Source organism: Neovison vison, chromosome 1 (genome assembly GCF_020171115.1).
Source record: "Neovison vison isolate M4711 chromosome 1, ASM_NN_V1, whole genome shotgun sequence".
Lineage (NCBI taxonomy): Eukaryota > Metazoa > Chordata > Mammalia > Carnivora > Mustelidae > Neogale > Neogale vison.
Window position 1 is genome coordinate 148846290 of NC_058091.1, and position 14349 is coordinate 148860638.

The 14349-nt window shown below is 43.1% G+C and overlaps 1 protein-coding gene across 5 annotated transcripts; it reads left to right on the forward strand.

Annotated features, from left to right (window-relative positions):
• Positions 1-1242: 1242 nt before the first annotated feature.
• On the forward strand, positions 1243-13658 carry ZSCAN16 (zinc finger and SCAN domain containing 16). Of its 5 annotated transcripts, XR_006385795.1 has the most exons (4): positions 1243-2437; positions 3438-3576; positions 8528-8619; positions 10530-10565. XR_006385795.1 is itself a non-coding variant. In XM_044261102.1 (3 exons), the coding sequence occupies exons 1-3, from the start codon at positions 2057-2059 to the stop codon at positions 11048-11050; spliced, it is 1041 nt and encodes a 346-aa protein (XP_044117037.1). In that variant the 5' UTR covers positions 1243-2056; the 3' UTR covers positions 11051-13658. The 5 variants fall into 5 exon arrangements, 4 of the variants coding, with proteins under 4 accessions (XP_044117037.1, XP_044117049.1, XP_044117060.1 ...); XM_044261102.1 differs by lacking the exon at positions 8528-8619 and having other exon boundaries at positions 10530-13658; XM_044261114.1 differs by lacking the exon at positions 10530-10565 and having other exon boundaries at positions 8528-8981.
• The last annotated feature ends 691 nt before the right edge of the window (positions 13659-14349 follow it).

The window sequence follows — 14349 nt, forward strand, 5'->3', positions numbered from 1 at the left end:
ATTTTACATCATTGGTTCCACTTATCTTTTCCTTTGTGGGTTTTCAGTTATATGTCTTTAGGGTTTTATGTCATGTTTATATCCCTCCCCACTCCAAGGTAGCAGTAGCTTCCCAGCCTACCTCCCTGCTTCTGTCTTTGTACAACCCCCTTCACTTACAAGTTTATTTTTAACACTGCAGCCAGAAAACTCTTTCAATACCTGTATCTGAACATGTTACTCTCCTGCTCAGAAATTCTGAATGACTTCCCATCTTGGAGTAAAAAAAAATATATGTATCCTTGAATTCACCCGAAACCCTCATATCGTTCCCTATGTCTACTCCCAACACCCTTTGTTGCCTTAGTTCCAAACACACGAGCCTCCTTCCGATGCCTAGAATATTTCAAACACACTCCACTCCAGGCTGTGCATTTGCTATCCCTCTTCCTGAAACAGCTTTACCCCTGATGATACACTCACTCATCTCCCTCAGTCCTTGCTTTAATGTAAGTATACTAGTGAGGTCCTCCATGACCACCCATTTAAAATTGCATTACTTCATTCTCACTCCAAACTTTGTGTTTCCTTTATTTTCTCCTTGGCACTAACATGCACCATCTAATATACTATATATTTTTCTTGTCTATTGCCTGCCTACCTACCTCATACACAGAAGCACACACACTAAATTACAAATTCCCATTAATTCAAAGGTATTATTTTCATTTAACCTGTAGTTCCAGCTTCCAGAACAGTGCCTGGTGTAGCAGGTGAATAATCAATATTTGTGTAAGAAAGGGAAAGAGGGAGAAAAAAATTAAGCATTTCTAACCCATCAGATTGGCAAACATCAAAATATCTATGACATTGTGCTGACAAGTATAGGTAAACAGAACATCTCTCTTAGGGTTTCTGATTGATAATATAGCGCTAACAAAAGTACAAATGTCCCTACTCCATACTCTAGTAATTCTGTTTCTAGGAATATATACTATGTAAATACCCTTAGGCATGAGAAAGATTTATGTTTACAGTAATTTATTCCAGCAGCGTTTCAAAAAGGTGGGAAACAACCTGCCTGACCACCAGTGGGGTAACCATTAATGGATGATGGCCCACACAATGAATACTGTGCAATTGATTAAAAAGGGCAGATCGAGGAAACCCTTTATGCACAATCTCCAGTATTAGTTACTAGGAGGAAGGAAGCAAGGCGCAGAAATGCTACCTTTTGTGCAGGAGGAAAGCGAGGGGGATAGGTACCTGCCTGACCCGTGTACGGAACGGTACGTGTCCCGGAAAAAGTCAGGCTGTCAAAAGTAGATGCTGGAGGACTCTTACTCTTTTTAAATGTTGAACTGTGTGAATCCATTACTTTTTCATACTACGTATCTAATAAGTAAACCCAAAAAATTCTTGAGAGGGGAAAAGTTTTGAAAAAGAACAAAGAGGATACGCCTGCGGGCCCGCGAACAACCCGCTTACACACGTGGTCCTCCACGGGCGGGGCCACCGAGGCGAGGTATCCTAGAGCGACCGGAAGTGCCCGGGGCCCGCGGCGGGGCGCCCATTGGTCGGCTGGAGTCCAGCCTTTGTTCCCGGCCGCCGAGAGGTGGCTGTTGCCGCGGGCTAATCCGTCTTGCGTCCGCCGCTTCTGCGGGGGTGGTCGAGGGTCGGCCCTCCGCGAGTGGTCGGGGTGACCGTCCCCACAGCCACCGAACGCCGAGCCTGCGCCTCTCGGGCGTGGAGTCCGCGAGCCTCCTCGCAAAGCTGTGAGGCGTTTCTCCTCACAAAGCGGTGACCCTCGGGCTTCCTTGAGTGCTGACGGGCGCCGGCCGCTCCCCGACCCAGAGAGAACCGGGAGACCGACGGCCGGGGAGTCGCGTCGGCAGCGGGCGCTTTCAGTCAGAGCGCAGAGCTGAGTCGGCCGTGGGCGCCCCGGTGCCCTTCATCAGCGCGTGTGTGTCCACGGCAGCTTTCGTCCTTTCTCCGCCGCAACGGCGTTCGTGACGCGGTTCCGAGAGCTTCTCCTTGGGCTCGCGCCGGGCAGGGTTAATCTCGGGCGCAGCGCACGATGGCCGCAGCCCCGGCAGCCCCCGGACGAGGACTGCCAGGAGTGAAGGCCGAAGACCGTCGCGGCGGACAGGACTGCGCCTCACACTGCACGCCTCACAGGAGGGAGGTCTTCCGGCAGCACTTCAGGAAGCTCTGCTACCGCGACGCGCCCGGGCCCCGGGAAGCCCTCAGCCAGCTCTGGGCGCTCTGCCGCCAGTGGCTGCGGCCCGAGTGCCACACCAAGGAGCAGATTTTAGACCTGCTGGTGCTGGAGCAGTTCCTGAGCATCCTGCCCGGGGACCTGCAGGCCTGGGTGCGGGCCCACCACCCGAGGACGGGCGAGGAGGCCGTGACGGTGCTGGAGGACCTGGAGCGGGAGCTGGACGAGCCGCGGAAGCAGGTGGGCCGGGGACGCTCGGGGCGCGCGCACCGGGCCGGCACGAAGCCGGTGACAGGACACCCGGGGGGACTTCACGGCTCGGCCTAGGGGAGAACAAGGCTTAGGGAGGGCGCCGGTCGCCGGGGTCAGATCCCTGGAGCGTGGCTGAGGACAGTCGCGGGAAACGACGCAGAGTCCGGTGGAGGGCTGGGGTCCGTGAGGAGTTACGGGAGGGCGAGTAGGTAACAGGAAAGCAAAGACTTCTCCAGCATTCATAGCTACTAAAAAATGGGCTACCTGGTGTAGTAAAACAAAAAAAAAAAAAACAAAAAAACAAACAAACAAAAACACCTCCCTTTCCATGGGAATAGTCAGGGCGAGTTCAAGTAGATGTCAAGGATGTCGCAGAACAGCACTGTCCGAAAGAAATACAGTGTGAGCCATATGCGTAGTTAAATTTTCTAGTAGCCACATTTCAGAAAATGAGATTAAATATATTTTGTTATTTTATTTAACCCAAAGGAACCATGTAATCAGTATGAAAAATGAGATATTTTACATTCCTTTTTAGCATTATTTTTAAAATTCAGTGTCTATTTTATGCTCTGCCTGTTTCCATTCCTACCAGCCACATTTCAGGTGCCCAGTAAGCACACTGTGCTTGTGGCTATCGTATGGGACAATGCAGTTAGAGAAGAAATACCCCCACTTGGAGAGGGCGGTGGAGGTTGGGCTAGGTAATTTTTAAGGTTCTTACCAAGTCTCAAGGCTGTGATCCTGGACCTCTGCCAATCATTGTGAGAAGACACTGAATTTCACTCTCCAGTGGCCTGAAGTGTCGAGATTAATTTCTGCCTCTTCTTTTTTTAAGTCATTATTGCCATTTGCAATTGAATGAGAATTTTTCCCATTTGTGTTCCTGGTCCCTGGTAAATGCTTCTTTTGAGCTTTTCTCTTAAGTTCTTTAAGTTCTTTCAGAAAATCTACCTTACAAACCCAGTCATACTTCATTGTTCCCCAGGTCCCAGCCAATTCAGAAAGACAAGACACGCTTTTGGACAAGTTGACCCCCTTGGGAAGGCCCCATGACTCACTGACTGCTCAGCTCCATCCCAAGAAGATTCAGCAGGAGCAGGAATCTGGTGAGCCCCAGAGGAATGGTAAGGAGCAGGAGTTTATGTGTGTGAGGGAAGATAGGATTCCTTGTGTTAGAGAGGAGCTTTCTCACTGTGATGTTCTCCTTTTCAAGTTTTCTTGCTTATTCTCCACCTCACTGTTGAAGATTTTATTCCCTTACCTACTCTTGCCTTATCATGGAAAGAATTATATTTTAGTTTTTCGTTAGACTTAAAAGCTGCTTTTTAGCTCAATGGATGGGGGTTGGGATTTAAATACTGTAGTTAATGATACCTTACATTTCTATTTGTTGATATCTGATGCGTCTAGTTCTAAATTCTCTTAAATTTACATTTTTAAATTCATATGACACCCTGTATTAGTCTATTAGGGCTGTCAGAACAGACTAACACAAGCCACAACAAAAGTACCACAAGCCACAATAAAAATTTATTTTCTCACAGTTGTGGAGGCTGGAAAGTCCAAGATCAAGGTATTAGTCACCTTGGTTTCTGGTGAGGCTTCTCTCCTTGACTCACAGACTCGCTGTGTCTTCACATGGTATTTTTTGCTGTGCACACATACTCTTGGGATCTCTTCCTCTTATGTAAGGATGCCAGTCCTATTGGGTAAGGGCCCCACTCTTATAATCTCATTTATTCTTAATTACTTCTTAAAAACCCCTTTTCCAAATGCAATCATATTGAAGGTTAGAGCTACAACATAAATGGGTGAGGGGTGGGGAGATAGAGGGCACAATTCAGTCCCTAATACAAGCTCACACTGAAAGAAATAGGGAAGAGGGAGCAAGAACTAGTATAGTAGGCTTTTTGTTTCTCCATGTTAGGTTGACTGGGTTTGGGTTGTGGTTTGCTTCCCCACCCCAGTAATCAGTTCACTAATTGAAAACCAGATGTTTAGTGTATTCCCAGGCTTCAGTAAAAAGTAAACAAACTTTAAATTCCAGTTTGCCCAAACACTGCTTTTTTCAGTGCTCCCTGTCCTTTCTCTGCAGGCTCTTGTGTCCGTACTGCTTCGCCTGGCCTATTACAGAATCCATTCTCACTATTTTAAATTTTACCAGTAGGGTTCCCTCATTCTCTAGGTTCCCTGCCATGTGATTTGTCTAATCTGATAAATGATTTTAAGATATTTGTAGTTCATACTTGGAAAGATGGCATTCAATTATGTATAATTTAAAGGAGTCTTTCCATGCTTTAAAGCGTAGTGTTGGTTACTGGTTACCTTTTGAGGTGAGGTTTAGACCCCCTGTTCTGTTCATTCTTCTTTTATTAAACATTTGTTGAGCAGCAGCTATATGCTAGGCACCATGTTAGATGTCAGGAATACAAAGGAATGACTTCTTCAAAAAACAGAAGTGAGCAGTTGTGCTGTGATCCCACACAAACACAAAAAAAGACAGCTATCCCTGTGGCAGGCCCACAAAAGTGTCACAGAGTAGGTTTGCTTGAGTTGAGATGGTCAGATGGGTGGGGACTAGGAAGGGAGAACATCCCAGGGGATAGGTGGGGATGAAAGCTTAACACTAAGAACAGTAGTTGCTCTGAGTTGATTTTGATGAAGAGAATTTTGTGGAAGGGAAAAACCAAATGCCAGTGGTGAAGGTTGCTGAAACAGACGGAGGTCTGTTACATTATTTTATTTATTTACTTACTTATTTTTTAGTTAGTTGTGTTTTGTTTTGTTTTTTTTTTTTAAGTTTTTTTGGGTTTGTTTTTTTTTTAAGATTTTATGTATTTATTTGACAGAGAGAAATCACAAGTAGATGGAGAGGCAGGCAGAGAGGGAAGCAGGCTCCCTGCTGAGCAGAGAGTCCGATGCGGGACTCAATCCCAGGACCCTGAGATCATGACCTGAGCCAAAGGCAGCGGCTTAACCCACTGAGCCACCCAGGCGCCCCAAGTTTTGTTTTGTTTTCTTTTCTTTTCTTTTTTACACAGAGAACGAGAGAGGGAACACAAGCAGGGGGAGTGGGAGAGGGAGAAGCAGGCTTCCCGCAGAGCAGGGAGCCCAATGTGGGGCTTGATCCCAGGAGCCTGGGATCATGACTTGAGCCGAAGGCAGGCGCTTAATGACTGAGCCATCTAGGTCCCCCATAAAGTGGGAGTATCTTAATGTGTGAAAACTTAGAGTGGGTTCAGTTTTTATACATGTGAATTTGCTGTATCTCAAGCATCCATCCAATGGGCAGTGCAGTTTAAAATATGGTTCTAGGGGCATCTGCTTTCGGGTCACTATCCCAAGGTCCTGGGATTGAGTCCCACACATCAGGCTCCCTGCTCTGCCAGAAGCCTGCTTCTCCTTCGCCCACTCCCCCTGCTTATGTTCCCTCTCGCTGTGTCTCTCTCTGTCAAATAAATAAATAAAATCTTTTAAAAAAATAAAATAAGGTTCTAGATGTAGGAGAAAGATGTGGGAGGAGATAAGAGATTCGGGAATCATCCCTGGGTAGGTGATAGAAGACATGGCTATAGGCGAAGTTGACCAAGAATGTATAAAGTGAAGAGAGGCACATGCACATTTTGAAGGCATGCCACCATTTGAAGTTTGAGTGGAGGAAGACGATTCTATAAAAAAGACAGATCGGGGACTATCAGAGACGTAAGAAGCAGAAGAGGGTGGTGTCACTGAAGACACCGGGAGCCGCAGCCAGCTATAGCCCCTGCTACCAGTGGCACACAGGATCAGAACTGAGAAGCAATCATTTACTGATTTTGGCATTTAGTTAGTGGTAGTCAAGAATAGTTTCAGAAGGTAGAAGCTAAAAGACGCAGGCTATTTGAATAAGCTTTAGTAACCTCGACTATGTAGGGTCTTCACCTTTTTTTGTGTGAGCAGGCATATTGTAAGAAATTTCTCTCCCTGCCTTTGGAAGGAGACAAGACAAGCAGTCAGTCATAAAACAGGTCGCAATAATATTTTAACATGTCAACATGCTAAATTCTATGGAGAATACAGGATTATGACTAATGGATAGTCAGTGCAAAACTTTTAAGGTCTAGATGGACTTTCCCTTTTTTTAATAGATATTTCTAGACAAGTTCCACTATTTTGTGTTACAAATTCAGAAAAATACACAGTTCTTATACCTGAAATTGTAGAGGTTTACACATATGCGGCTATTAAAGTAACTTTTCAAGGAAAAATAGGAATGGTCTTTTCTTAATCTAATCTACTGAAGGGTACTAAATGAAATCTAGCTATCCTGTGAGGCCTGAGAATTTTTAGGGAATCCCTTCTGTCTACACTAACAGTGTGAATAGGACTTTTTCCTAAGGTGCCAGCACCAAGGGCCATACACAGTTTTTACCTGTGTCACTACCGCCACCACCATCATACCCCCCCACCAAAATAACAGATAAGCAAAAAACAAAACCCACCAAAACAATACAAAAACAAACTGCAGAAATCACAACACATTTCAGGACGTATCTCTCAACTTTATTAAAAGCATATGATGTCCAGTCCAAATCCTCATTTTACAGTTGATGAAGTATACCCACGGTGCTTTTGACGTGTCTAGGTTTCCAAAGAGTAAGAGGCAACACTGAGAGTACAGTCAGAACCTGAGGTTCCTGCCTGCTGGTCCAGAAGAATTATTAAAAACCATCAAGATAATGTACCAAAAAGTCACTGTTTTTCAAAATATAAATTTATTGTTAAATAGACTTTTATTTTTTGTTTTAAAAAAACTCATTGTGGGGCTCCTGGGTGGCTCAGTTGGTTAAGCATCTGACTTGAGCTCAGGTCATGATCCCAGAGTTCTGGGATCAAGCCCCACATCAGGCTCCCTGCTCAGCGGGGAGCCTGGTTCTCCCTTTCCCTCTGCTGCTCCTCTTGATTGTGCTTTCTTGCTCGTGCTTTCTTGCTCTGTCAAATAAATAAATAAAATCTTTTTTAAAAAAGCTATTGTATCCATACCAGCAAGGTATTATTATTTGTATTAGTTTTTGGCTAGGATAATAGGACTCTTCTCCATAAACATAACTGGGAATTACAATAGCAATAATCACTTAATAGAAAACTACATTTGTAGATGACAAAAGAACTCGGAGAGCTGAGTATCTGGAAGTTCTTTGTAGCACATTTTAAAGTATTTCAAAGGGAACTAAGTAACCCACAACACTGTCTCTCCATTAGCAAATAAATGACAGTCTCCTTAAATCCATTCCAGTTTCATTTCACTCAGCATTTAACCTTGTCCTTGCTCCCCTAGATTTGTCAAGCAAGTGCATACAGATGATCTTTGTGGACCTGGACTTCTCTCAAATTCTCACTGATAAGGACTCTTAGTATTATACATGCCAAAATAACATTGGAAGGACAGCCCTGGCAGAAGATGTTAGATCCAAATATTTTTCACTTTGTCTGTTCTAAACAAAGGTTTATTGATGCACCTGGGTGGCTCAGTCAGTTAAGCATCTGACTCTTGATTTTGACTCAAGACATGAACTCAGAGTCATGACATCGGGCTCAATACTTAGTGGGGAGTCTGCTTGAGATTCTCCCTCTGCCCCTCCTCCCACCGATGCCCTCACTCTCACTCTCTCTCTCACGTAAGTAAATCTTTGAAAGAAGGTCTGTTGGAATCCTGCTGGCCTGGGATTAGCTGGCATTTGGAAGAGATACATAAACAAGGCTCTGAAATTCCAGTTGACCCAGAAATAGACTATAGATCCTTAAGATGAGAAAACTTCCCATTTGACACTTTCCATACAATATTATTCTGTACATTGTTCAATTACAGATCTAAGAGTTATCATTTCAGTTGCTGACCAAGAAAAACCAACTCTGTGTTTAAAAAAAAAAAAAGCCTCTTAAAGTCCTGGTGAGATTTTTCTCTAGATTTCTCCTGAAATCATGGTAGAAGAGACTCATCCTGAGGACTAGTAGATCACACTGAAGATGGTGGACTGACCATTCAGATTTGTGTCTTTTTTTTTTTTTTTTTTAATATTCATCTTCATCATTAAGCCACAGGAAAGCCAACCAGTGGTGACAGCTGTATATAAAAGAAGCAGTTGAGCCAACCGATATGCTGATGTTTGAGAACACTTTTCTTAATGGTATGAGGGTGTCTCTAATTACCATGATTTGCTTGATCATTATTACCCTACTAACTCAGCAATACTTCTGTCACACATTATACTTTCATAAGTGCTTTACTATACATTCCTCATCTAATCAAATTATAGGAAAAGAGGGCACAGAGGTGATAAGGAAACCAAAACAGCAGTCATCTGCCAAAATTTAAGCAGTTATCAGACAATTCCAAGGCTGGAATTTAGACCTCCTGGCTCTAACTTAGTCCTGTCATTTCTAGCCAAAGAGAATACAGCATTTAGGTTCCAGAACAATATCATCTAAGAGGAAATATCCAAACTTCCAGAAAGTCTACTGCCTGATTTAAAAAAGAAAAAAGGGGATACCTGGGTGGCTCAGTCATTAAGCATCTGCCTTTGGCTTAGGTTGTGATCCCAGAATCCTGGGATCAAGCCTCGCATCAGGCTCCCTGCTCGGCAGGAAGCCTGCTTCTCCCTCTCCTACTTCCCCTGCTTGTGTTCCCTCTCTCTCTGTGTCTCCCTCTGTCAAATAAATAAATAAAATCTTTTTTAAAAAAATGATCATTAAGGAAGAACCAATTTGAGAAAGACTGGTAGCAAGGGAACATGGTGATGACAGTGCAGAGCGGACTTCATAGAATGGCACTCAGCCATGTGAGCCAGTGTTCCGCCCCCAGCTCAGGCACTGAAATGTCCTGGTAGCTCTTGCTGCTGCTTCTGTCATGCCAGGTGACCGACCACTGAAAATTGTAATAAAATGATGTCACAGTGAAGATTCCTAGGTTTGTTGAGATAGTGGTCACAGCATGACCAAATAGGTGACACTTTCCATTCCCTCCAAATCATCAAAAGAGCTATTGTATTGTCTGATAAAAATTCATCTCAACAAATATTGAGTACTTGCTCTTGTGTGCTGTTCTGTACTAAGCTTGGGGTTAAGGACATGGGGAGCGAAGAAGGAGAGAACACATCCAATTTGTGATATTAGGGAAGACTTCTGGAGGACAGAGCATTTGAGATGGACCTTGAATAATACCTAGGAGAGTGGTTCTCAAAAGTATGGTTCCTGGACTGTTAGTATCTGTCACACCAGGAAACTTGTTAGAAATGCAAATTCTTAAGCTCTACTCCAGCTTTATCAAATCGTAAGTTCTGGGGTCAGGAAGCATGGCATCTGTTTTAATAAGTCACCCAAGGTGATTCTGATGCACAATCAAGTTTGAGAACCACAGTGCTAGGATCTGACAGTAAGAGATGATAGTTTCAGAAAAAAGGATTCAACCCAGCACATACACCAGACCATCCATTGTCACTTCCTACTAATCTTCCTGGATTTATCTTGACCTACATGCTCTTAAGTCTGCTTTTAATTATTATCCTTAATTATTATCCTTTAATTATTAACCGTCCTTTGATGGTTCTTATTCACTGCATTCCTCTCAGATCCCTAATCCCACTGTCCTCCACTTTTACTGAATTTTACTAGCACTTAAGCACCTGTGTTTCAGGCCCCTGCATGTTTCTCCCAAACTTACCTCCCTTCCCAGCTCTGTTCCTCGATCCCCGTCTGCTCCTCTTAATTCTCCTCAGCACATCTCCAGTCCCCATTTACCACTCACTCTGCCTTTGCACAGGGTTGCCAGGTAATCCACATCATTGGGATCCACATCACTGCCTTTTCGTCTCTTCTTAATCAGCTCCCAAAGAACGTATTCTGCTGCTCTCTTCCCCACTGGCCTCTTAATCTCTTCCTTACATTGTCATATATGTTTTGACGGTGCCAATTATCTAGTTTGTGCATTGTATGTGACTTCGTTTTTTATAACACATTTATAACATTTACGTGTTCGTTCTTTCATAGGCTTTGCTTCTCAAACCTAGACTAGGACATGTTTGTGTACTCTTTGTTACAGGTGATCAAACCAAAACTAAGAATCAAGCGTTGTCCCAGAAGGAAGATATGCCCAAGGACACAGAATTCCTTGGGAAGATAAATGACAGACTTAACAAAGACATTCCTCAACATCCTGAATCCAGAAATGCTACTGAAAGTGAGGGCAGATTAGAGTGGCAGCAGAGGGAAAGAAGACGCTATGCATGTGAGGACTGTGGGAAAAGTTTCAGTCACAGCTCAGACCTTAGTAAGCACAGAAGGACTCACACTGGAGAAAAGCCCTACAAATGCGATGAATGTGGAAAAGCCTTCATTCAACGCTCCCATCTCATTGGACACCACAGAGTGCACACTGGAGTGAAACCCTATAAATGTGAAGAATGTGGGAAAGATTTTAGTGGGCGCACAGGTCTTATTCAGCATCAGAGAATCCACACAGGTGAAAAACCCTATGAATGTGATGAGTGTGGGAGGCCCTTCCGTGTAAGTTCAGCCCTGATCAGACATCAAAGAATTCATACAGCACATAAGCTCTACTAAGATGGTGAAGTAACAGAAATTCTTTAGCTACTCAGGTCTCCTTAGTTACCAGAGAATCTGCCTTAGAGACCGAGTATCCTGAATGCAGGCAAAGCTTCAGTCATCATGGAACATGTCTCTGGCACCAGAGAATCTATCTGAGATTTCCTTTTCTTTCTAAATTAGTTCAGTTTCTTAGGAAGCATTTAAAGTTATTTCAGAAACCCTTGTCTGTTGACAAGACTGCTCACTTGCAGCCCCAAATAACAATGTTTCTTGGTTGAAAGGTAGTGAATTCTGCTTCTCAGTTTTCTTTTTCACTTGATTATTCTGTGTATGACATTAGGCAAAGCATTCACATTTTTCTCTGCCCTCATTTCCCCCTCTGTCGAAGACACAGTAGAGGTCTGTTAAGTTAAAGGTCTTCTGTATTAAGTTAAAGCTGCTTCTCAAACAGTACTATATATTTGTTTCCCATCACTACTGATATAATAGCCTAACACAGGGCGTGTAATCATTTTGTGGAATTTGTTTGCCACTGCTAAAAAAGAGGAAACCATCAGAAAAGAAGCAGAGTAAGGAAAACATTCAAGTGGAAAGGAAAGCAGTGAGTGATGCGTAGAAGCTGCTGGGAAGGGAGATGACCGTAATGAGGATAAATCACTCCTCTTCTGAGTCTCAGGTCCCTGTAAACTGAGAGACATGGGGAGGGATTCATCCAAAACTGCCAGTGCCCACACATGGCTGTGGGGCAAATTTAAAATTAAACTCACTCAAAGTAGAGAATTCTGTTCCTTATCACAAGCAGGTAGCAGCTACTAAACTGGACAGCACAGACACAGATCATTTTTATCATTGCAGAGAGTTCTAAAGGACGCTGCTGTCTAACCAATCACCAGTAACATGTCTTCCAGCTTACATATTGTGTGATTCTGAGTTCAGGAAGGTAGTAAAAGAGAGGCCTAAGGAGACTATAGTAGCAACAGGAGATAAAATACACTCTAAAAAAGGACTTAGTAATAACTTTATGGCACTTTTCCAGCCTTAAAAAATGAGTGTATTATAACTGAATGACTGAAGATTATTAAAGTAAATATAATAACCAAATAATCTAAATTGAAAGCTTAAGTTACTACCTCATCTCTAAAACAAGAGTGTAACTACCTTTACCAAGTAGCATCCCATCAGATACCTATGCTGATAAGAAACTGAGACTCTCAGGAGTTTAATAAACAATCCAATTTTTTTGTTTGGCTTGGAAATGTATTAGCAGTTCATGTACTTGCAACAGTTTTACATCCCTAGTTTGAAAATACTATAAAATGACATAAATTGTGAGCAGAGGCCCCAGCACATTCAAATGTACACCACCGTGGAACTGTGAATCACTGGTTCTAGGAACAGCCATCCCCAAAACAAGCAGGAAGGGATCTAATCTCTTCCTGAGGACAAGAATTACACACACTTGCTTCTGCCCGAGTAGTTAAACCACCACAGTCATTTCTCTGTCTTTACTACTATTGGAAGGTGAATCTTAAATCACTTCTTGAGAACCAACACCATAAACTGAACTTTTATGTATTTTGAATGTAATGCTGCTTTAAAAGAAAATGTAAGTTTATTCTGAATGTCTAGATCAACTGGTAGAAAATTTTAAAACATCAAGTTTCATACTCCTACCTGTTTTTATGACTTATAATTATCTGAGCCATATTTCAAAGCATTTGAAATACTTTTGTCTTTAATACTTTTGTCTTTAAAGTATTAAATCTTTAATATTAGAAACATCCTTATTTTAAAAATAAAGCTCGATGCTGAGTGATAGCGTTTCCCCCTTTACTTTTTGTCTTGCTGAGAAGCATAGAAGCTGTTCACAGTCTCTGTAAAAGAAAAGCTCCCTATTTATGATATGATCCCTTCTTGAATTTAGAGATGCTTCTGCAATGGTAAGAAAGATCATTTTGGCTACCAAAAGATTAGGTTTCCTAAGATTGATAAAGACATGACCTACTGATTTTCCTTTACCCTCTATATGCTAGAACATTCTACTCAGATAGTTTTGAATACTGTTCTAGTCTTCAAGTTGTATACCTTCAAAGGCTAGTGAAGATTAGTTTGGAGCACTGAGACAGACCGTGCTACCCTTTTTTAGGTTTGGTGTTGATTCCAAATTGCTACCACGGTGTCCACCATCTGATAACAGAGGCAGGAACAGAAATATATGGGGCCAGACACAGCCTGGAGTGCTGCAGGCGAGAGAAACCTGGGCTAAAAGCAGGTACAGGCAAGGAGGCATGAGGTTAAAGATCTGAGTTGTTGCTGGTACCAAAAGCAGCAGGTGGTGTCCTGTAAGTGTGTAGAAGCCCAAAGGAAAGACTTGGGGAGGGTGCTCAAACAGCCACGATTACCGGAAGAGAAGCTGCAATACGGTAGACACGGCAGCTACAGCCGCGTGGGTCTAGCAGAGAGCCTTCCTCAGCACACAGCACCCACTCTAGAAGAACCCAGTTTCTCAAACAGTTGTGTCAGAAGCATATGCGTTGCTCCTTCCATCTTTTTGGAAAGATTAGGGATTTTTTTTTTTTTTTTTTGAAGGAGGCAAGAAGTTGTAGTTTGAAGTTTTGTGAACTAACAAGACAGCTGTGATTGTACGAGGCACCTAAAGGATGTACGGGGCCGGTCTCTTAGACACAGATGGGGATGCTGGTGAAGTGGTGATTCTGAAGGAGGAACTAACAGCTCTGAAGGGAGAAAACAGTAAGTGCTGGGGGAGGGGAGACTATAGGAGGTATTTGTGGGCCTTGGTGAATAAGATCAGGGAAAGGGAGAAAATAAAATGAACAAGGATACAGGGAAAAGAACAAAGATAAAACGAGATGGTGATAGGGAGAGAGAAGAGAGTAACAATCTAATGCATCATTCACACTCGAGCCTAGATCACAGGATACAAGCCATACGAAGGAGAACAGATGAGCTCCTTATCCCAAGGTACACTGAATCTTATGAGCACAGCGCGTATCTATCTTTATCCAACAGGTCATTCTCATCTTGAGCATGACATTATTTGTTTATAACCAAAAAGTCCATTAACAGTGAAAATACAAGTAGAAATCTTGACATCAACAAAACAAGCTGTTCTCCCCTGACTGACCCCACAAGTGAGTCACGTTGAGGTTCTGAAGGATCAGCTTGCTCAGTCTTTCTTCCTCGAATCGTATAGAGCAAGGTTTCTCCATCTTGCTTCTGTTGACATTTTCAGCCAGACATTTCCTTTAGTGCCCTGTCCCCTGCAGGGCAGGGCATTTAGGGGTATTCCCAGC

Excerpts from the sequence above, each read along its gene's own strand:
- ZSCAN16 (XM_044261102.1), top strand. The coding sequence starts at position 2,057 with ATGGCCGCAGCCCCGGCAGCCCCCGGACGAGGACTGCCAGGAGTGAAG. Across the intron at positions 2,438-3,437 it reads TGGACGAGCCGCGGAAGCAG|GTCCCAGCCAATTCAGAAAG; the intron begins GTGGGCCGGGGA and ends ATTGTTCCCCAG. Across the intron at positions 3,577-10,529 it reads TGGTGAGCCCCAGAGGAATG|GTGATCAAACCAAAACTAAG; the intron begins GTAAGGAGCAGG and ends TCTTTGTTACAG.